At 39.8% G+C, this 21,545-nt stretch overlaps 1 protein-coding gene across 2 annotated transcripts in view; it reads right to left on the reverse strand.

Moving 5' to 3' along the window:
* MTHFD2L (methylenetetrahydrofolate dehydrogenase (NADP+ dependent) 2 like) overlaps positions 1 to 21,545 on the reverse strand; it is a 145,772-nt gene that overhangs the window by 53,067 nt on the left and 71,160 nt on the right. For both annotated transcript variants that reach the window (XM_023253047.2, XM_023253046.2), the window contains one exon: positions 20,497 to 20,589. In XM_023253047.2, the coding sequence (XP_023108815.2) occupies positions 20,497 to 20,589 (93 nt within the window). The remainder of the gene's footprint in view (positions 1 to 20,496; positions 20,590 to 21,545) is intronic.

Below are 21,545 nucleotides of genomic sequence, written 5' to 3' on the forward strand. Positions count from 1 at the left end.
CGCATGAGTTGTGGTAACTGGACAACCCAAGAACGTAAGCACTCCCCCCAAATATCTGACTTATATGCAGGAGAGTACTTTCTTACATAGCAGCACCTAAACCATTTTTAACCAACCAAAATCAAAGTCGAGAAGCACAACATCAACAAAAAAACCTGCAGAAAATTCTAAACAGCCAGGGCACTGAATTAAAGTCAGGAATTCTTAGATCTGGGACGTGGTACATAAGAATGTATATGTATGCATGTAGGAGTATGACCCAAGATACACATATGACTATTTGGATATCACATGCAAAATACGAGTTATGAATATCTACTCCCTAAGAACACTTTGGATATAAATATTTCATAAAATATTCACTAATTAATTATTCCCAGCATATAATACACTTATTCACCTGTCATTCATCTACTTGACAGGCACTTATTGATGGTTTGTTACGCATTATGCTCTGTATGGATGCTTATCATTCAAAAATTAAGAAAAATACATGGTCTGTTTTTAGGGGTTCATGATCAAACAAGAGAGTCAGGCAACTGTAACAGAATATGGCACTGTGATGTAGAAATGTGCAGGATGTGGAGGAAAATCAATCAGGGAGGGAACCTCTACCCTCGCCTGTGGTAGTGAAGGTTTATTTTCTAGTGGACTGTGATGATTCTGAGATGCCTTGAAGTGTGTAAGGCAAAAGGGTGAGAAAAGCTGTTCTAAAGAGAGGTACCCAGCTCTACAAACAAATATGAACTTCCAATGAGCTTCATAGGTTTAAGGAAATGGAAAAGAGTTTAAGATTGTTAGTCTAGGGTGTGTGTTTAAGGCAGTGACTGGAGATGATGCCTCAGTTTGAACACGACCACCACGTGATACAGAAGATATTTTATTTCCCACTGTGCACTTAGGAGAAGAGAAAGGCTGATTCTCATTCAATTGATCCCATTCCAGTTCGGGTATATCCTGAATTAGCAAGAGACTTGTTTCTCCATTGAAATTACCAGAAGTAGTAATTACTAGTTTCATGAAACATTCAATTCTTGGGGGAGGGGAAAAACTATGGCTGGGTGTATCCAACGATCCAGAGGGATAGGCATGACAGAGTCCCTATGGAGAGGACTGAGGAGCCTCTGAGGGACAACCCACCCAGGTATGTACATTAGAATCATCTGGGGAGCTTTAAATATTCTCACTGATGAGGCTGCTGTCAGAATTTCTGTGGGTGCAGCATAGGTATCAGCACTTTGAAGTTCCTCAGTTGTTTCAAATATGTGGCCAAGGTTGAGATCCTGCTCTAAAGAAAGAAGTCAGGTGTACAGATGGGCTTATGCCAGCATAGCATTTATTGTTAGGGGAGAGATAAGTCTAAATAGATCTTCGTGTTCTTAATTCAGATTGGGCTCTACATTCTCCCACAGAGTTCATTCAGGGCCACTGGAGAGGGAGAAGCCACAAATAAACAATGGCAAGGGCTTTTTCCTTAAAAATCCCACAGTAGGCATGTCTGGGTGGCTCAGTTGGTTAAGCCTCTGATTTCGGCTCAGGTCACGATCTCACGGTTTGTGAGTTCAAGCCCTGAATCAGGCTCTGTGCTGACAGCTCAGAGCCTGGAGCCTGCTTCAGATTCTCTCTCTCTCTCTCTCTCTCTCTCTCTCTCTCTCTCTGCCCCTCCCCTACTCACACTGTATCTGTCTCTGTCTCTCTCTCAAAAATAAATAAACATTAAAAAAACTGTATGGTAAGTTTTGTGCCCCCCCAGAAAGAGTGCTGCGAAGAGGCATTCTTTTCCATTTTGCAATAGAACATCACGTACTTCTCCCTTGAGGGCTCCAGCATACCTAGGATGAGATGTGCAGTCAAGAGACCATGTCTGGCCATGGTGACAGGAAATATGGAATCTCATACCATATGAACGTGTTGTGGGAAGAGGGTGATAAGGGGGTTGAAGCAGAAGAGAACACTGTGTCAAAACTGATTGGATGTGTTCGGTAGTACAAAGACCCAAAAGAGACTCAAAACAACGGCAAAAGTGTGAGGCATAATCAAAAAGAATTACACATGGCATCTCTAAAGCTTTAGTACTACAGGGAAAATATCCACATAGGAAATATTTTCATTATTTCAACAGATATTTGCTGAATAGCCACGATGTGCCAGGTACTATAGTAGGTGAAGGAGATAAGGTAATGGACAAGACAGACAAAACTCTGTTCCCTAATAGAACCGACATTTTCATAGAGAGAATAGCTAATAAACACATAGATACATAATACAATGTCTGCTGATGATAAGTGCAGGAAACAAAACTAAAAGATTGCTATTTTTAGATAGGTGTCTCTAAACATATGCCATTTGAACAGAGACATGGATGGAAAGGGTGTTACTAGGCAAATTAGTGGTTTGAGAAACTTTTTGGTTTCAAGACTACTTTCCATTCTTAGAAATTACTGAAGACCCCAAAGAGTTTTGCTTATACAACTTACATCCATTGATTGTACCACATAAGCAATTTAAATTGATAGATTATTTAAATATTTCTTTAATTCTTCGAGAAAAAAAGACAATAATAAACCTATTACATGTTAAAATAAGCAATAAAATTTATTTAAAATAACTATATATCCTAAAACTAAAAAAAAAAATAAATTAGTGAGAAGAGAGGCACTGTTTTATAATTTTGATAATCTTTTAACGTCCAGCTTAGTAGAAGACGGCTGGATTCTCATATCTGCTTCTGTATTTGGCCCCACACCCATACATAGTTGGAAAAGGGAGAAGTGTTGTATTAGCCTTTTAAGATGATTGTGGTTGTCTTTCTTTGAATGTATGGCAAAACATGACAAGGAATAATTTCTCAAAGATCAGTTTCAACGTGGAACTGAAGCCATTTCAATAAGCTCTCCATACTCTGTAATACTGAAGTCCAATAGTGGTCTATCTTGCATTTTGAATGAATTTAGTGACATCGTGCATTGCTTATTTGGAAAACATTACTTCATGGAGTTAGACAGATCTTCCAAATGTTGTCACCTATTATTATACAATAAAAATATCCTATCTGTTAATATCACCATTGATCTCATGAGAAGAAAATGTTATATTGGGAAGCTGTCAAGCTTACAGCAGAAACACTCTTTTTTGCCATATTTTGATTTCTGTCAAGCTATCGCCTAACCTAAAGGGCTAGTACATAACTACCATAACTACTATAACTGCCCTGGGTGCCTTTTGTACCCCCTGTTAGTCTTTGCTTTGATATGTCCCTTCCCACTAACAAGAGCAGACCGTCGATTCATTTCCTGCAAAGCTTTCCATAGAAGGATCTCTCTCTATCAGTAGGCACAGACCTCCCCACCCCATCCATCTTTCTGGTCTAAAGTTCATATCACTTCCTAACAGATTGGAAAGACTGTGTTGATAAATATAACTAATGATCGCACATCTTCACTGGAGACCCCACCCACCCCCGACAAATAAGGAGTGGCCTTAATCATATAATCATGTAACAACAGTTGAAACAAATAGTAACAAGATTGTTCTGTCACGCCTATCAACAAACTGAATGGTGTCATTTTTAATTCTGGTCCTCCACGAAGCATAAAAACACTATCATTAAACAGTGACCAAGGCCAAACCTCAGAGAGTCCACTGCCATAGAGGAGCTTGGGGTGTAGGCCAAAGTCAGGAAAGGATGGGCACTTTGAGAAAATGAAGAAAGCTCTCTGTTCTCTTAGGGATTTAATGGGTGGCTCTGTTACCCTGCCTACAGCTTTGTTTTCGGAGAATTGCTAGTTGTTTATTATATGCTTTGTGATGTAAGGACCAAACAAAAAATAGGGGCAACGTGTTCATATTTGTTTAGAAACACTAAAAATATGCAGAGCGTGGTGCTCTGAAAAGGTCTGAGATGAAAGCAAGGAAATCACAGGGATCGTTTTTTAATTAAAATAAAAAATGCTCATTAAAAACAAACAAGATGACACTACATACCAAAAAAGGGCCAATGTTCATTTTAAAGAATGAACAAAATCCACAAAAGTGGGTTTGAGAAAGCTTCAAGACTTTGTGGGAAAGTTCCTGTGCTGCCATAACAGCCCCCTCCCCAGGCAGTCTACCAGGAGCGCGAGGAGACATTCGGCTGACAATTGCAAGTTCGAGGGTCACTGACAGAGCCCCTGTCTCCAGGGGACGCGAATGCACTGTGTGGAACAGACTTGTAAAACTGAAACACACTGCAATAAAAATGTACCAGATGGGGCGCCTGGGTGGCTCAGCCAGTTGGGCATCCGACTTTGGCTCAGGTTGTGATCTCGAGGTTCCTGAGTTTGAGCCTCACATCGGGCTCTGTGCTGACAGCACAGAGCCTACTTCAGATCCTCTTTCTAGACGCTCTCTCTGCCCCTCCCCTGTTCACCCTCACTCGCTTTCTCTCTCAAAATTAAATAATAAACATTTAAAAATATATATATACCAGATGTACTAGCTGAAGGTGGTAAAGGGAAAGAAAACTGCAAGGGTCTTTCTTGCCAATTATTAACAAACCCTTGAAAAGCATATGCCAGTCAAATAGCCATTTCCTCTGGGATGTCCTCTGGGGCTACACTGATCTTGATAGTAGGTCAAGTCCCTGTCTATATATGCATCTGTGGCCCCGCATTTCCTCACCAATTTTCAAATTTTGCCATTACATTTGCATGTTGTTACTTGATTAATATCTATTTAAACTATAAGCTCCGTGAAGGTAGAAACTAAGTAGTTTCGTTGTGCAACCAGCACCTAACAGTTCCTGGCACTACTAGGCACTCAATAAATGTGTTGGGTTGATAAAGGGAGGGAGGTAGAGTGTAGCTTTGCACCAGCTTGATGTGTCCATCCTTGGAGGTGGCACATTAATCTAATTGGGAGAAAGACAAAAGGGAAAGAGTCCCTTTGGAAAATAGGAGAATTATCAAGGCTTCTGTCCTGGATACCTGAACTTGGTAAAGAGGAGTTAGTAGGAGAAGGCAATTGAATACAGTTCAGTAATCACATATCGGACATCTTCAGATAACAGATAAATCCTCAGAATTCAAAGTATTTTTTTAATGCTTATTTATTTATTTATTTGTTTATTTACTTATTTTGAAAGGGGTAGAGAGCTGGCAGGGGAGAGACAGAGAAAGAGGGGGGACAGAGAATCCCAAGCAGTTTCCCACTGTTAACGGAGAGCCCCAGGCAGGGCTCAAACTCAGGAACCGTGAGATCATGACCTGAGCTGAAACCAAGAGGCGGACGCTTAACTGACTGAGCCATCCAGGCGCCCCTCGAAGTATTCTTTATGAGATAAATTTCTTTTCTCTTGGTAGTCGGGAGGAAAGAGCCTCCAAGAGGACAGTAAACATTGAAAAGTTTCTCTCATTTGTGCCTTATCATTTAATTGGCTTGGCTGGCACTGCAGGGCCATAGAGAAGGAACAAGAAGGTGAAACAGCTCGAAGTGTCTCTGCAGGTCTTGGGAGTGTCTTACCGGGCTGCGACAGCAAGGACAGCAGGAGGGGAAAGAGAAATGAGTGGAAATTCCAGGAGTTCCAAATCCCAAATCCCAGGGGGAAATGTGGATGTATGCTAGTTACTCCGCTCCATGTGGCATAACAGGACTCAGTAAGGTCTGAGTAATTCTTCATGTGGGAAAACAGAATGATATTGACAACTCGACATTGGGAACTAGTAGTTACCCTGCAGGTAGTCAGCTTGGCCATCTGGTCTGCACAAGCATGCCATCTGACTCACTGGAAAGAACTTAGACCCTGGAGGCAAACAGATCTCCACCTTGACAACTATAAATTGTGTGATCTTACACTAATGGTAAGATTATATTCCACATTTACAAAAATAAGCACCATAACACTTCCTACCCCTTGGCCTAGGTTTGCTGTAAAAGTAAAATTAAGTAGAGGAAAGCACAGAGCATGCTGCCTGGCATACAGTAGCATTCAATGAATGACAACTGCCTTTGGCTTCTCAGCTTTCTAATGAAAATCTCAAACACAATACGAATCTTGTGTTATACACAGCTTTACTAACAATAAATGACTGTAAGTGACCTTCTTTCTATGTAAATAAAACATGTCTTTTTTTTTGTGAGTCACTTCAAACCTCTTATTTTTTCTCCAAAAAAAAAAATCAAGGTATAATTAATTTTCAAAAATAAATGTCATTGCTAATCTCCTTTTGGCAATTCTAGCCATTCAATTTAGTTTCTGAGTATCTCTAGCCATTACGGTTGGGTAAAAAACAAATTTTGCTGAAAGGATCAAATATAAATGAACTAAAATTGCCCTGATTTGACCTGTTTTAGCCACTATTGTATTGGGACAATGATCTCCGCTAATTTTAGGAAACCAATGTCATAATTAGTGAATCATTATTTTTTGTCTCTTTGAGGTTGGGGGGAAGCTTTCTTTTCTTTACATAATTATTCTAGGATTAGCAATATACCAACTAGTTTCCATCTAGAGTTTATAGGCCAGAATCCCTAATGAGGTACATTTGATGATAAGAAAAGATAAGCATTGGGTGTTATATGTAAGTGATGAATCACTGAATTCTACTCCTGAAATCAATTCTGCACTGAATGTTAACTAACTAGAATTTAAATAAAAATTTGAAGAAAAAAAGGGAACTATTTAATGAATATGCAAAAATAAATAATGGGTAAAAAAAAATCTTGACTTGATAAATTAATTCCTTGGCCATCAGAGTCATACTAAAAATGTACCAGGAGGTTAAGTTTTTCCAGTGGAAACACATATTTTCCTAGAAACAAATATGGGTCTTTGACAAAAAAAAAAAAAAAAAAAAAAAAAAAAAGAAGAAGAAGATGAGGGGATAATTTTGCTGTTTTTAAACAGGTTATTAATTTCTAAAGAATGTTAGCATCACTCCACGAGAGTATGTTCTTCATCATGACCACCCATGAAAGGGACATATATGGCAGGGCTGTGTTTCACAAAAGCAGGACTAGAAAAAAGATGTAGTGATACTCCACTCAGCTGAGAAAAATGCCAAGGTTTTTTTTTTTTTTGCTATCTGAATACATGAATGTGAAATGTTATTTACTCCAGAGACTTATAGAATTATAGCCCCAACTCTGCAGGCTTTGCAAATTCAAACACATGCTCGATTTTTGTCTGCCTTAAGTTCGTCCCTTTGGTTCTAGTAAAAAAGTGTTACCGATAAAACGTGGAGTGTGACCAACATAATGACAAAGTCTCGAGAAACTGCTCTGCATGCTGGATGCCTGCTCTTGCAATTACCGTAGCACCTGCATGTAAGATAAAGCAAATAAACAAGGAAGATAAAAGCATGCCCCACTTCCCCAAATCATGGCAGGAACAGCCAAAAGCAGAATGGAGAATCAAGATTGGAAGCTCTAGAGTAAGATGTGGTTCGCAGTCTTGGTTCATATGACCACGGACAAATCAATTCACTTGAAGTCTCAACTTTTTGCATCTATTCTACAAGGATAGTAACCTTACTCACCTGCTAGGGATGTTGTGAGATTCAAATAATATAATGTTTCAGAAATGCTTACGAAGTATTTGCCATTGTTAATATTAAAATAAATATTATGAACACTGGGGCGCTGGACTGGCTCAGTCGGTGGAGTACGTGACACTTGATCTTGGGGTTGTAAGTTCAAGCCCCGTGTTGGGTGTAGAGATTGTGACTAAAATCTTAAAAAAATAAAATGAAATAAAAATTATGAACACTGATTTTTAAATAAATAAAATGATGAAATGCCTATACTGAAAACTTTCCATTCAAAGATTATTTTAAATTTCTTTTTGATAATCACTACATTAAAAAAAAAAATCTCAGAGTGCCTGGGTGGCTCAGTCAGTTAAGTGATGGACTCCAGCTCAGGTCATGATTTCAGGGTTCATGAGTTTGAGCCCCACACTGGGCTCTCTGCTGTCAGCACTGAGCCTGCTTCAGATCCTCTGTCTCCCTCTCTCTCTGCCCCTCTCTTGTTCTTGTGCACTTTCTCTCTCTCTCTCCCTCTCTCAAAAATAAATAAACATTAAAAAAATATCATAGGGGTGCATGGGTGGCTCAGTTCATTGAGCATCTGACTTCAGCTCAGGTCGTGATCTCATGGTTTGTGGGTTTGAGCCCCGTGTCAGGCTCTGTGCTGATAGCTCAGAGCCTAGAGCCTGCTTCATATTCTGTGTCTCCCTCTCTCTCTGCCCCTCCCCCACTATGTTCTGTATCTCTTCAAAAATATAAACATTAAAAAAAATTTTTTAAATATCATAATACTTAGAAACATGAGAATGTGTTAATTATTTAATGTTATAGAAAAAATCTGTTAATATCCTTGTACATCTTTTTAAGAAACATCAAGAACTAGCTAGTGCTAGAGATAAATCTGATAAATTTGAAACTTAAATAGGTTTTCCTAATGTTTAAAATATTTATATAAGGGGAATGGGATGCCTGGGTGGCTCAGTGGGTTAAGTGTCTGACTCTTGATTTGAGCTCAGATTGTGATCTCATGGTGGTGAGATCAAGGCGGGTGTAGGGTTTTATGCTGAGTGTAGAGCCTGCCTGGGATTCTCTCCCTGTCTCTCTGCCCCTCCCCGACTTGTGTGTGCACACACTCTCTCCCTCAAAATAAATAAACATTTTTAAAAATAATAAAATATTTATACAAGGGCAAAAAAATATGAATAAATGTGCCCGCATTTATTGCAAAGCTTGCTAGAGTTAAAAATCTGGATCTGCCCTCAGCTGACTATAGAAGAAGGACGTATGGATGATATGTGAGTAGCCCCGGGGTCATGAGGCAAGGAGAACTTCAGCAGCAGGGAATGTTCAAGACAGAAGGTAGGAACTACAAGGAGGGCAGGGAGAGCTTTTCCGTTCCTATCTCTTTCCCTCGTATTCTTGTCCCACTCCGTCCTCTTGGTGCTAACTGAAAATTAGATGACTTCTTTCTACTGTATATTTGAAAATGAATTTAAAAGCCACCATCACCCTCAGTTTCAGCATCCCCAGCTCTTTCCATTTCCCATTTCTCTTTTTTTAATACACCTTATTGAGATATAATTTATACCTCATACCATTCATCCAGTCACATCTCTTTTCATTTCTCCTTTTCTCCCACGAAAAGCCACTTAATGAGCATATGTGGCACTTTGTAGGAGATGAGCCATTTCAGTTTAGCAAACTGCTCCTCCGTTCCTCCACAGTAAAAGGTCAACAGCCTCAGAAGACAAACGGACAGCCGGCAGAATCTTGCCAGGAACAGGTAAGATTCTCAATCATGTCAATATTTTTTATTTCCTTCATAATTATAAAATCGATATGTCTTGAGGATAATTTACATGGAGAATTCAGAGAAAGCTGAAAAAGGAATCCACATTTATCTATCACTTATTAACCATTCGCCAGAAGTAACTACTCCATTCAAATTGTACTTTTTCTTCCCTCTTTGTTTTTCTGTCAGTGTGTGTGTATATGTATGTGTGTGTGTGTGTGTGTGTGTGTGTGTGTGTGTGTTCCTATTTGGATTTCTATCATAGATGCAATCTAATATAATTATTTTCAAGTATAATTGCCCGTAAGAATTCCCTTTTATAACTAGACCGTCATTCAGAGTAAATATTCCCATGTTGTTGGATGCTTAGGCTGTTTCCAACTTTTGGCTGTCAGAGATGAATCTGTGATGGAGATCTTTGAACATCATCTCAGTAAGCCTCCTTACAATTCTCTTTAGGATAAATTCCTACATGCAGTGTTTTGGAAGCTGAGATAATGTCCATTCACAAGCTTCTATCCCAAACAAGTTTTTAACTCTATTTATTGGTATTTGAAGAAATTTACCCCAGTTTACTATCTAGTGCCCATGGTAAACGAGTGGCATTTTCTGAGTTCTTTCCAAGCCACTGAGTATTCCTTTGCAGAGCTTCCACTAAGAAGTCAGAAAATTTATAAGAGGGGGGAAATGCCTTCAAATCATTTTTTATTCAAATAAAGTTAAGTTTGGGGTGGTATCTTAGTGACCTAAAATAACTCATGGTACTCTTAGTATACAAGAGGCAATCTTCATTCATTTTGACATGGAATACCACATTATTTCACCACAAATATCCTCACCAACTATCCTGGGAAGAATGTATATTATAATGTATCCCTTGTTGTGTGTGTGTCTATGTGTTGTGTGTGTGTGTGTGTGTGTGTGTGTGTGTGTGTGTGTGTTTTATAGAGACAAGAAACCATCCTGGCTATTTTAAAAATAAGTGTAAGTATGAATTATGTAACGCAATAGAAACTGAATAGAAGTATTATTGAAATGCACCTGCCTTTTTCTTGCAGTGTGATATCTGATCCCTGATATTGATGACTACCTTGATTTAATGGGCACATGTAAGGATATTAAGGCTGAATTACCTGCAATTGGCACACTCAGAGAAGGACTATGCGTATTTGAATTCGTTCCAACCACAGGCATAAAGCCCACATTCATGCATAGTACTCATTAATCCTCAGGTTTTGTAACAAGGGTAAGTCATTCTAAAATAAGCAATTATTAATTAGCCAAGTCAGAAATAAATTTGGGGTAAATGCACTTAGGTGTGGGATGAAGAGCCAGGGCCAGAAACTTTTCTCTGACCATATAAATGGGTAAAAAGAAAGGACTTTCATAGAAAGCTGCCTGAGGAGATCTATGCCAACAGGGTGCTTCCTTACTTCTTATCGCTCCCCTTCGGAAACGAAGCCACACCTAAAGCAGGTAGCCAGGCGCACAGTCAGATCACCCATTTCAAACACCGCCTCTGTGTGGATTATTACACGAGTGTTGATATGTGACATTTTGATCCCGGAATTTTTTTTTTTTCCAATTTTCGCTTTTCCTGGATGAGGTGAATGGATGTTATTGCAAAGCCACAACGAATAATGACCGACTGTAGATCTAATGAAATCATTTCACTTTCTGCCAGTCAACACATGTTTGGAGGAGACATCCCACAATACCACACACTCGGAATCTACCACAGGAATGATGACTTCACCAAAGAAGGGCTCATATTGTTACCCACACTAGAAGGGAAAGCTGCAATATTTTCTTGTTCTTTCACTGAAGACAGTCATCGTTTCTCAGTTGTCTCTCTGCCTCCTCCCTGCCTTACCTTTGAATTCTGCAGGTGCAAGCTCTGAGTCAAGGGTGCTGATGGAATGCCATATTAAGCCTTCGTGAAGTGGAACAGCCCCAAACAAGGTATTAAGGAGAATCTAAGGCTGCACGGACCTGAAAGAGATCATCTGCTTCTATGAAGGCCCTCCTCGACTTCTAGGAAAAAGGCTTTCAACCAAGCACCTGAATTCTAAAGAAGGAAGCTTATTCATTCCACAGCGAGTTTTCTAGTCCCCAGTGCAAAGCTCTTCACTAGGTACAAAAACTACAAAGGTAAATAAGACACGGTCCTGGCTAATGGAGGTCACAATACAGCAGGAGTCACTTTCAATGCTGTCCCTGTAATTCTCACTATTCTGCCCTCATCACATATCTCATCGAGGTCCTCTGTATTTCCATTCCCCTTCTTCTCTTTTATTATCCTGTTACACTTCAAAACTTGTGCCCCCCCCCATCTTCAACTCCTCCCAAACCTGCTTCCTCTCTATGTACGCTCCCTCATCAATGGTCACACCGTATGCCCAGGATGCGAAGACAGAAAAACTTTCTCGTCTACCTTCTGTTTCTCTGTCTCACTTTCAGCTACTGCTGTATTAGTTTAGGGCCACGTCAGTGCTACTTCCAGCCTCATCCCTGCCCAGAGGCTACCAGAGTAAACATTCTAGAATTTAAATATGATTATGTTACTCCAATACCTACAACTATTTAAAAGTTGCCCCCAGCTGGTAGGATAAAATCCAAATCCCTTCATTTATTCTGCTCTCTGGCCTTTCCTAAATACTCAGCTTCATCATTCACCACTCGCAGACAGACATCTATCATTTTGACAGGCATCTAATATTTTCTTTGATATGTGCATAGTGTTTTTCAGCTCTAAGCTTCCAGAAGTCCCCTTCTCTTAGATTCTGCCCAGTGACTTTCTGTTCATGCTGTGGCTGGGGCCCAGTTCTACCCGTTCATCTTCAAAACCAGTGAAGCAGGGCTCATTCCTCCTCAGTGGTGCTCTCTCTCTGTCGCTCTTGGTCTGGGTCTCAGTCTTGGTCTCTTCCTCTATATCTGTCTCTGTCTTTCCCTCTCTCTGTGTGTCTCCATCCTTCTTGGTCTCGGTCTCTCTATCTCTCTGCCTCAGTCTCTATCTCTCTCTTTCTCCATTTCCCTTTTTCTAGATGATGGATAGACAGACACACACACACACACACACACACACACACACACCCCTCTAATATTATGTTAGTGAACCGTACTTTACTAATTTGTTTGTACATCTTTTCCTCTGCTAGACTCCGAACTTCTCAAGAGCTGGAATTATATTTTATGCATCTTTGTTTCCCAGCACCTGATGTAGGGCCTAATATATGCAGTGGCAAAATATGTGTTGATATATCAGACTTACATACCACAGCACTGTGTGTAATAGCAATAAATTAGAAGTAACATGCATATCTATCAACAGAAAATGGATACTCAGTCAACTGAGTATCATACAGATAGTGCTACCTCTAGAACATAACACTAATAGCATAACATTAATTAATAATTAATTAATAAATAACATTAATCAGAACAAAACAAGTTGCAGAAACGTACAGCATGTAGAAATTAAAAAACACCTCTAAGCCAAAACATAAGAGACTCTTAAAAACTGAGAACAAACTGAGGGTTGATGGGGGGTGGGAGGGAGGGGAGGGTGGGTGATGGGTATTGAGGAGGGCACCTTTTGGGATGAGCACTGGGTGTTGTATGGAAACCAATTTGACAATAAACTTCATATATTGGAAAAAAATAAAAAAAATAAAAAACATCTCTAATGATATTCAGGTTTGAAAATCTGGTGGGTAGGTGTTAGCGTTGTTTTTTTGCTCACTTTGATGTGCATTTTTAAATGATGCGCATTTTTAATACTTCATAATGTAAATTTTTTTAAAGACCTGGCCATGAAAACCTAACAGAGATAATGCCAATGGCTAGAGACATTATCTTGAAAGGATTCTTCCTCCCTGTGATCCACATATATGCAACCCAGTGGAATTAGCTCTAAATGACATTATCATTTAACAATTCAAGATATATTTCAAAGAAAATCTCTATTTCTCCATAATAAAGATAGATCTTTGATCTAATTGCTCTTTACTGAAGTACCCTTAGATATTGCTGCTCAACACTTGTTTTGCTCAAGAAAATCAGGAAGCAGAAAAACATGTAAAGGAAAGAACCTCCAAAGAAAGATCAATCTCTGCTTCCCACATACTGATATCAGCTAAAAACACTTGGTGACGAAAAGATCATAACCCCTTTTGTCCCAAGTCCGTGCAATCACAAGTTGAGAAAAAAATTATAAGGGCCTCAGGAAAAATGAAGAAAAAGAAATAAAGCCTTGGGATGCTTCTTAGGTGCTCAGTTTGGGGGGAAGGGCATTTTTGCTTATTTGAAGATAACACGGGTCAAGGAAAAATTTACAAGGTCATACGCACCTTTTACAGTCTACGTGTCAAAGTAACAGCAACTTGACCTTTTGGTGCTGCATGACAAATTTTCATTTAAAGCATATGGTAATTTTAGTCAGAGGGTCACAACACAAAGTCAGACTGAAGGGAAGGGAAACTACATTTCTTTAGCACCACTTATGTGCTGGGCACTTAATTCTTACGGCACCCTGTACCATTGGTATTATTACTTCCATCTTACGATAGTTTCAAATGAAGCCCAGAGAATTAAATGTGATTTTTAAATTCGAACTGGGTGAAACTGGATTTGAACCCAGGTCCTCCTGACTTTAAAGGCCATGCTTCTATGCACATCCTGCTTCCGATTCTTGTCCCTTCCCCCTTACGCCACACCCTGCCATCCTCCTGTGTGCATCCCTAAGGCCTGGTGGCATACTGATGTGTAATGGCCGATAGGCCTACAGAAGGGGTTACAAATAATACACGTCCATTACTTTTGTGTGTGGTAAGGCTGTTTAACAACGCCCATGAAAGGCATAAAATATCGCTTGGTATTACATGCACATATATAGTTTCTGTTATACACAAAGCTTTAAATATTAGTTTTGTTTTTGAAAATACAAGTAACCATTCGTTAGCAAATAAAGCACTTAAGACCAATATAATAGATATTACAGGTTCCTTGTGCAAATAATCACAGGTGCTCACAAAGGTGTTCACAGTTGTTTACTACAATGTTCATAATAGTAAAAACTGGGAATAATCTAAATGTCCCCCCATCAAGAACTGAATAAATAAATTATACCCAGCAGCATAGAATACTATGAAGCCATAAGAAATCACGTTTCAGAAGAATGCATTTTATGAGGAAACAGGTACACAGTGTGGAGCTGTAAAATGCAAATGGTACAGGCAGGGTGAAGGAACTATGTAACTATTTACATTTGCATGCAAATATAAAATAGTGGAAGGCCAAACACCAAACTGTTAACTGTGGTTGACTTTGGCTTATGGTACATGTTTGCTAGGTTCTCACGGTAGGGATGTACTACTGACATCAGGAAAACAGTCAATAGTCAAGCACCCTCTCACACTGTGAGGAAGCTTCTGTATTGTGCATCAGGGAGGCTCTGGGGATGGCTTAGTTGGTGACGAACTTTCACCAACTATGACACTCTGTTAATGTGCAAGTGGCATTGATGGTGTGGGCTAGAATGGGAGAGGGAGACTGAAAGGGTGGACAGAGGTCTGAGAGAATAAACCCCTTCAGCTAAGTGTCTCTCCTTCCCTAACCTCTCCCAAAGTCATACTGTACCACAAGACAAAGGCCACGAGGGTCTCATCCAGGGAGAACAGAATGCACAGCTACGAGCAAAAGGCAGTATCCCAAGAAGCCATAAATCTTAAGTAAAAATAAATCTTTTATGAAGTTGGTCTCTTCTCTGTAAGTCACTTCATTCATTAATTTATGTTTATGATGACCAGTCGACTTTGATACTATGGTAGTATCAAAAGTAACCAAAAGTCTTTTCCCTTAGTTATATCAGAGTTGTAGCTTGCTAATCAACTGATTTCTTATTTCCAAATCACTTTTAAATTCATATGCAATGGCCCAAGAAGGACCAACAGATAACATATTAGCATATGATTTGTATCGGGCATTTGCAATATGCCAGGCACTGTGCCATGTTCCTTCCCCGGCCTGGCTGGCTTCACAATACAGTGTTAGAAACCATAATTCTTTACACCAATGATCTGAGGCTCAGACACGTGGGGTGACTTAACCAAGGTTACACACTTAGCAAGTGGCAGGGCTGGGATTTAAATTCTGAAAATTCTTACTCTATACCATTGAAGATAACTGACAAGATTGAGATAGATGATGCATTTAGGAAGGCAGGAAGGACTTCTAAGTGGGGGAACTGAGGCTACAGGGCCAATATGGAGAATAAGAAATAGCATATGGAGGAGCGCCTGGGTGGCTGAACTGGTTGAGCGTCTGACCCTTGATTTCAGCTCAGGTCATGATCCTGTGGTTGTGGGATTGAGCTGAGCATGGAGGCTGTTTGAGATTGTCTCTCTCTCTCTGTCTCTCTGACTGTCTCTCTCTCCATCTGCCACTCTCCCCTGCTTGTGTGCATGCTCTCTCATTCTCTCTCTCTTTCTCTCAAATGGAATAAATAAATAAACAAGCAGGGGCGCCTAGGTGGCCCAGTCTGTTAAGCGTCCGACTTTGGCTCATGTCATCATCTCACGGCTCATGCCGGGTTCTCTATCTCATGGTTCGTGGGTTTGAGCCCCACATCCGGCTCTGTGCTGACAGCTCAGAGCCTGGAGCCTGCTTCAGATTCTGTGTCTCCCTCTCTCTCTGCCCCTCACTCACTCGTGCTGTGTCCCTCTCTTTCTCTCTCTCTCAAAAATAAATAAACATTAAAATTTAAAATAAACAAGCACACAAACAAATAAGATATGGAAAGAACACTAGCATTAGTGAAACCATGAAATGTGTTGGCATCCACTCAGAAAGCGCCCAGGGCTGTAAGGAGGCAAGTTCCACTCCTGAGTTGCATGAGCTGTGGATATGGTGGAACAGAAAGTTTCCATGCCCCACCCCTTGGAATTTCTCAGTGTCCTGGCATCCAGAAAATTACTAACCCTGCTCCAAGGAAGAAGAAATCCACCAGAGGGAAAACTCTATTGAGAACCTAAGATGATGTTTGATGGGAGTGTATCCAAAACCTGATGATATGATGGGAAAAGTCGTGAAAAGAAATTGGTTGGTCACCTTTATTTTATGACGAGTAAGTATGAGTACTCCAAATTACTCTACTGAATTGCCTATTTATCCTGTTTTATATTACAGTGTCTGTCATTAAAAGTGTTGCAATAGAGACGCTAGAGTTACGACTGTGAAGGTTCATTCATCACGCTGGAGGGGATGGCTTAGTGGACAAAACGCCAGCTTTCACCAACTATGACACTCTGTATCCAGAGGTTAATATGCAAGTGGCATTGACTCAGCAGCTCGTCTTCTGAATGAAGCTAGCTCAGTTTACTCACATGGGTGGGGGGTCTTCCGGACAATGTCTGGAAAAAACCTGCCTATCCTGCTTGAATAATGAAGATTCCTAGAACTTTTATAGACTTAGGGTTTCCCCCAGTCTCCTGGAAGCGTGAGATACAAATGAGTCAAAGGATCTTCTAACGCACTCTTAACATCGGTGCCCTGTCCTGGCTGGCTTTTCCTTCTTTATCACTAGCCTTGCAGAGCCAATGAGGCCTTCCCTTAAACCATTTCTTTCCATTCAACGGTTTAACAGTCTTACTATATTTTAGATGTCTACGACAGTCTCTTTACTGTGTTCACCCTGCTCAGAATTTCTTAATCTTAATATTTCAAATCAAATCAATCCAAACATCCACTTAATGACACAAACTGCTCTTGTATGGACAAATCTTTCACCTTTATGACTTTATCAATTTACTTTACGATGACAAACTAGGAATGTTTCGTAGTTACCAAAGTCATGCTACCACTGTGTGATGCAATCAGTAACTAGAGAGATGATTCATTCCACCTTTATAAAATTATATTCTTAACAATTCATCAGCTAAATTTGTATCAGTTTGACGAAGTCCATGCTCCAGTTGTAATTTCAAAATGAATATGGCACACACTCATTGAGTACCCACTATGTGTCAGATTTTGTCTGAAGCACTTATATACCAAGTTAAAAAAAAAAAAAATACCAGTCCCATCCCTGCTAGAGTCTAGTGAAGGTGACAGAAGGTGATAAGTGCCATAAACATGGTACAGTAAAGTGCCCTAGAAACAGATTCATTCTCTCTGTGAACCTGGAGAGTAGTTTTGAGGAGGGACCTGAAGCTTCTTATTTCAGAATGCATAGTTTGACAGGATCTGATTTTCAGATTTGAGCTTTGAAATTAAATGTCCAATGTGCGGAGAGGTGTTTAAAAAGTAAGTGATTCATTGTTAAACCTATAAGGATAGGACTATGGGAATTTGAGAAGCTAGAGGGGTGAGATTAATATTAACATAAGCTAATTTTATTCATGCCTCCGGATCTTTACACAATGATTTCCTTTTTTACTTTTTTCTCCTGCAAGCCCATTCCAAGATTTCATCACTCACTACATTCTTTTCTGTCATCCCTCAGACATTGTCGAAAGACATTATCGATCTCTCTGATACATCACACACCACTCCTCCTTCTCTTCCTGACTTCTAGATGGGACTGTTTCCATATATGCTGACATTCTAGTTATGACAACAATCCAGCCCTCCCTGTTCCAGCTACCTCTGCCATTAGATCACTATCTTCTTCTTTAATACCCACTGCTAATTGTAGTTGTTTATTTCCCACACATAATGCATGATGTGGTCATTTTTGTAAGATTTCATTCCTATCGTCCGATGATACGGAGTTTCTTTTTTATGTTAATTCATGCTTTCTTTAGAATTTCACTGTAATTTACCAATATCTATATATTTTATCCTTCAATTCACCAGGTAATTATTAGGGACATGGAAATGTAGCAATCTTTAGTTATTTTTTATGGACTCTCAATTTTCTTTCTCCAAACTTCCCACTATCCAAATATTTATTCCTTCAGGACAGCTGCAGGGTTATCTACGGGGCTGTCTTCTAGCATTCTACAAAATGCCTTTGTTTCTAGTTACAGGCATTAGAGCTGGAATACGAGGCAGGCACAAGACCTGTTCACACTATCTTCATCCAAAATGTCCTCCATGACTGGGATGGAGTGTGGTAAACTCCATGGACTGTGGATGGAATGTGGCTGTCTATAATAGCTGGCACCTGACTGGTGCCCTCTGGTGGTAGCAGGATGCCTTGACTGGGATGGTTGCTAGACAGCCTCAATACTGTCTCCACACCTACGAGCCTGAGTACCTCCTGGCTCCTCTCTTGTTAATTTTATAGAGGCTTGGTCCTCCTTTCCCTTCCCTTCCTTCATTTCCCTTTTTCTTTTCCCATCTTATTTTTTAACACATTGTTCTCAGTGCTGATTCAGGCCTCTACAAAGGAGCAAACAGTGAGTCTATAAGAGACACTGACGGATGATGACAGTGATGGTGATAAGGACTGTGACATAAAGTTTGCTTTATTCACAAGAGAATGTCAGTGGTTCTTGAAAGAGGACCACCCATCTGCCATTTCTCATGGCAAGAAAAACATAAGCATGAATGTACATTGAGGAATTTTTGCCCCACTAGAAAAAAATATTCATTCAATATTTTAATTGATAAATAGAAAGTAAGATTGATTGTGAAACATTCTTTACCAGTTAACATTAGAGTCAAGTAGCACCTTGTAAAGAGAACGTAAATTTCACTCTGTCTAAAGTTTGGGATGAATGAAGATGACCAAATTCTTCTCTACTCACTGAATTCTGACTCTTGTAGGTAAATCCAATGTTTCTAAAAAGAAGTCAATTTTCATAATCTTCTTTCATAAAAGAAGTCAATATTCATAATCTTCTATGCATATATCAGTTGCTGCAGTAGTATTTCACTGTAGTCTGACACTTTTTATTGCATCTCTAAATATCTGTCTTACTCCTCTCAATCCTGTTAAAAAGTTCTCATTTAATATTACCTGAATGTAATTTCTCAGAAAAACTGGAAATGTGGTTAGCTGTACCAGCTTACTGGGGACTTCTGGAAAAGGGAATATTTCTTTTTTTTTTTTTTTAATTTTTTAATGTTTATTTTATTTTTGACAGAGAGAGACAGAGCATGAGCGGGGGAGGGGCAGAAGGAGAGGGAGACACAGAATCTGAAGCAGGCTCCAGGCTCGGAGCTGTCAGCACAGAGCCCAACGTGGGGCTCGAACTCATGGACCGTGAGATCATGACCTGAGCAGAAGTCGGACGCTCAACTGACTGAGCCACCCAGGCGCCCCTGGAAAAGGGAATATTTCTATGTTTACTCTATCAGGAGGCAAATTACTCTACCTGGAGTGATCACATGTATATTCTGAGTTCCTGAGAAGGGCCTATAACAGAATAAGAAAGTAAACTAAATTTGGGTGAAACTAATTTAAATGACCATTATCCGCTTCATCAAACTGTTTCTTCTGGAACTTTTGCTTTGCTTTCATAGTTTGTAACTACTCAAAAATTCAGATGTAAAGTCTAGAAAATACCAATAACATCTAATTGATAAAATACAAAAGGCTCTCGTTCAGCCTTGGATAAACAAGACGATTCACAATTGTCTGCAATGTAGAAATCCTATGTGTATGTAGCAAGAGGAAAGGTAGAAGCAAAGGGTAGAATCATTTTTGTACGTGTGAATAGAAAATGAGGAAAAATCCTACATCCAGTAAATGAAAATGCAGTAACTGTCCTCTGTTCCTACTCTTGCTCCTCTCGAATACTCCTTGACATAGTGTAAGCGCTCTTCTAAAAACATAAGCCAGGCCATGTCAACCTCCTGCTCTCAGCCTTTCTTGGCTTATATCAAAGTCCTTCCAAGGGTCCCACAGGAGCTAGCCCTGGCTATCTTATCAAGAGCATTTCCTACCAGCCTCCCCATAACTCATTCACATTTAGAATCAACCATGTCTATGAAGGAACTGGCAACCTGCACATTTGTTCTTGTGCTTAACCTGTCATTCCAAAGGCTACTTGGGTTTTCCATAATGAAGTGACAAATGTTAACGCAGGCACGACAAACCACTATAATAATTGCCGAGAGACAGAATCCAGTCGATGGAAGTTAGTCATACATATACCGAACTCTCCCAAGAAGCTGTTTTTACAGACATGTCAGCAATTAGGGCAGGAATTACTCTGCTGATGACATTCCACCAAATAACAGCCACCAAAGACTTACCGGCAGCTACTATGATAACATCTGCCAGCTGCATATGGATCTTCAATTGTTCTTTGGGAGTGTATCTGTGAGCTATTGTCACGGTTGCATCACCTGGAATGGAGAAGAGCTCCCATTAATAGGTACTGAGCTTTTTCAAAAGTTATGGATGCTGTCATTCTAGGGGAGATTCAGTTATATCCTAAGAGTAGGAAAATTGCTTTCAAATGATTACAACACTTTAAGAATAAAAGCTAAGATAAGAAAACCTAGATGACCGAAAATATTATACCCTCCAATCAACCAGTGGAAAATCAAATAAGACCAAATGAGAGTATGTGCTGACCATCAAAAGAGAGATCTAAGTAAGGTCCTAGAAACCCAGCACGTGAAAGTTCTGTATTGAGGTTAATATGTAAATACGTGGGATACTTGTTGGCTTGATAATTAGGTATATAAGCTCTGAAAACAGCAAGTAAGTGCATCCAAGATGGGGCAATGCATTGTGGGAGCACAGCTGAGAGATTAATTCTGCCTCCTCCTGAGGAGGTGTCAAGGAAGGGTTCCTAAAGGAGGCAATATACTTTAGGTCTCAAAGTATGAGCCGGGGTGTACCAATTCAAGAAAGAAGAAAAGGGCATTCCAAGCCAACAGAAGAACAGGAAAACTATGGACCAACTTTGAAATTACGTGTTTAGGAAATAATGAAGAGGCTTTAGATATAACAGGAAATATTCATACATGCTTTAACGACGTGGTATATGAATAAGAGAGGTTACCAGCCTGACGGCTTCCAGTGCTTTAAGTGTGAGCCAAGGAAGAGAAGTGAAAGAAAGGCAAGGATGAGAGTAGTCAGAAAAGGACTTCCAGTCAGAGCGTGGCTGTGTGAGACAGTACCTTGTCTCTTCTCCTAGATAACCTACAAGTGCTACACATTTAACAACAACAACAAAAACTATATAACCTCCATTTTTAGCAAAACCAGAAAGACATATTTTCCATAGATTCCAAAAAATATGTGCGAGTTACCCAGAAGTAGCGGAGTTAATATATACACACAGGGAGAAAGG

Source organism: Felis catus, chromosome B1 (assembly GCF_018350175.1).
Source record: "Felis catus isolate Fca126 chromosome B1, F.catus_Fca126_mat1.0, whole genome shotgun sequence".
NCBI lineage: Eukaryota > Metazoa > Chordata > Mammalia > Carnivora > Felidae > Felis > Felis catus.